The 2,959-nt window shown below is 41.7% G+C and overlaps 1 protein-coding gene across 1 annotated transcript in view; it reads left to right on the forward strand.

Moving 5' to 3' along the window:
- Positions 1 to 2,151, forward strand: part of LOC105457931 (synaptotagmin-7) — a 112,084-nt gene extending 109,933 nt beyond the window's left edge. Inside the window, exons 8-10 of the mRNA XM_011702902.1 lie at positions 783 to 951; positions 1,255 to 1,467; positions 2,051 to 2,151. Of these exons, the coding sequence (XP_011701204.1) occupies positions 783 to 951; positions 1,255 to 1,467; positions 2,051 to 2,151 (483 nt within the window). The remainder of the gene's footprint in view (positions 1 to 782; positions 952 to 1,254; positions 1,468 to 2,050) is intronic.
- Positions 2,152 to 2,959: the final 808 nt, after the last annotated feature.

The following is a 2,959-nucleotide window of genomic DNA, read 5'->3' on the forward strand; positions in this document are numbered from 1 at the left end:
TATATATATATATATATATACACATGTACAAAAAGATTAATATAACAAAAGAATATAACAAAAGAATATTTGTAACGCAATGCAGTCCAATGAAACAATTTATTAACAATTATAACAATAATAGTAATAAAATACGTAATAATCTAAATAATTGTTTTTTTGCTCACCGTTTTGACAGTGGATCGAGTTCCAAATGATCGTAACACACGAGGCGTGACATATTCGTATAATTCAGGACGTGTTTATGTTGCAAAAATTTTGAATTCGTAATTTGCAACATATGATATCAATTAACTATTATGTCCGCACGTGATCACTCCGAACGGAATACTAATTATCTCGCGTTCGCTGTACACCCTAATAACAGACAAACGTGACGGAGATATTAATGATAATATAGCAAATGCTCTCTTTTTCTTTTTTTTTTCTTCCCTCGTGGCAAAGAGATATAATTTTTAATAAAGATATATGCAGAGAGTAAAAGAGAAAAAGAGCGAGAGAGGAGCACACGTGTATGGAGAACTTTTCGTTTCCGTTTTGATTTCATTATTTCTGCATATGTTTGAGATACATACTCCACCATTGTTTATAGCCATGGAATTAATAATCTATGAAAATTAGTTAAAGTTTGTTAATACTCACGTGTAATAGAGAAATCCTCCGTTGTAATCCTTCTGCCCGTCCTACTGAATTATACATTTTGAAATTTGTTTCTTAATTAGTTCGACAATTGTTACGAAACTTTAGTTATCAGCAATATCTCGCGGGCTTGTTTGTCATAGGTCGATCTATCCGAGAAACCATCGTTTTGGAAGGCTCTTAAGCCGCCGGCTAAAGATAAATGCGGAGAACTCTTGTGCTCGCTGTGCTATCATCCGAGTAATTCCATATTGACGTTGACTCTCTTGAAGGCGAGGAATCTCAAAGCTAAGGATATCAACGGAAAATCAGGTAATGTTACGTTCGCCGTATTGTGTTCATGCATCTTCCGGTACGGTAAATCGCGGCATTCGAAAAACACTTTTGAAAAATTACACACAATCATACATTTTATTAAACACATGCACAACTTTTTCAAATTTAAATTTCAAAAAGTATTGTATTCTGCGCTGTGTATAGTAATAATATCCTTTCTCGAGCCAAACCACATTAAAGTATCACGTAACTTGCACAACAACGTGTTTTGTTATACCTTTCTATAATCGAGATAGTGAGAAATTAAACAGTCAATTAAACATTAATTTGCAATTCCAGATCCGTACGTCAAGGTGTGGCTACAGTTTGGCGACAAGAGGATCGAGAAACGCAAGACTCCTATTTTCAAATGCACCTTGAATCCAGTATTTAACGAGGTATTCTCCTTTAATGTACCTTGGGAGAAGATCAGAGAATGCTCTTTGGATGTAATGGTGATGGATTTCGACAACATTGGACGAAACGAACTGATCGGTCGAATTCAGCTCGCAGGTATTTTAAACTTTTCGCTAACGCATCTTTAAATGCAAAATTCTACGTCACAATTCTTTCGATATGTTAAGAAACTTTTTAATTATAATTGATGAAGACAGATACGCTTAATTTCATAATATTAGAAGCTTGTCCTTTTGATTTTATTATCTCTGAATGTGCACCGCGGTTATCACACGTATTGGAAAATAGGCTGAAAATTTGAACATAATAATATTTAATAGCAATACAATAAGTAAGACAGCTAATGAGCTGGTTTGTCATACTAATATAATTTAATAATTAATATCTTTTTAAAAATTATCAGTCTTTTAGAAGAGATTGTCAGGAATCGAGTTACGTAGTACATACTTATTAGATACGGATTGACTCGGAACCAATCGGAATTTCAATAGCTGCACATAACATTTTATTCGACACTTTAACGTTCGAAATTCCAAGTCTCTTTTGCGCCACAAAGTAACGAACCTTTCAGCGCGTATAGTAACCGTAATCAAGTAACGGTAATCAAACGTCATAGAAAGCAGATATCAGACTGAAATTGGAGCCCAGTGTACAGTGTACGACGTAACTTCCTTTCCAGGAAAAAATGGAAGTGGCGCGAGCGAAACGAAACATTGGCAGGACATGATCACGAAGCCGAGGCAGACAATTGTGCAGTGGCATCGCCTGAAGCCCGAGTAAAAGGACACGCTCATCCTGATCGACGACAAACGATATTCCGTCGGGTGGGTTCCTCCCCTCCCCTTCCCCCCAATTCCCCCCCCCCCTCCCCACGCGGCACGTCGCCCGTCAAAGTTGTGTTAACGAGACAACTCTTTTTTCTCTCTCTTCTTCTGCTCGATATTCTCCGCAACCCGATCTCGACGAGAGTAACCCCGTACCGTACCCTTCGACGACTGTACAATATTATTATCCCCCGCCGTATCGCGCGGGGCGCTCTTAGCGACGCTGGTCCGTCGAGGAGCGGAGTGCCGATCACGTGTTAATCGCGATTAGGGATCCGAGGCGTTCTCTCGTTGTCGCCCGTGTTGCTGTCGCGCCATCGTCGCGTGCGACTAACGAGCGACGAGTCCGCGACGAATCCGTCGTTATCGTTGGTATACAACGGCGAACTCATCGAGCGTTTCGGGCCGTGCGATCGAGCGTTCTGAACGCGTCGTTCGATACGACCCCGGGTCGGGGCATTATAGGGGCGATAAGAGCCGGCGACGGCGGTGATGCGTCGACATCTTGCAGAAATTAATTGTCGCGTCGGCAAGGCGGCCAGTCTCCGCGTCCGCGAGAGGAGGGACGGCGAACGGCTACGGAGGAGACTTTAGTCTTCCGTCGTGGCGAAATCGGGCAGCCTATATATACGGGCACGTCAGGTATCCGTTCATCTAATTTTCACCCTCTTCTTCTCCTCCCTTCCCCCCTCCCCTTTCCCTCCCTTCCCCCATCTTCTTGTCCGTGTCCGCCTCGTTACCGCCCGGTGCGGTGTTTACGCGAC

This window comes from Wasmannia auropunctata, unplaced genomic scaffold (genome assembly GCF_000956235.1).
Source record: "Wasmannia auropunctata unplaced genomic scaffold, wasmannia.A_1.0 LD334880.1, whole genome shotgun sequence".
NCBI lineage: Eukaryota > Metazoa > Arthropoda > Insecta > Hymenoptera > Formicidae > Wasmannia > Wasmannia auropunctata.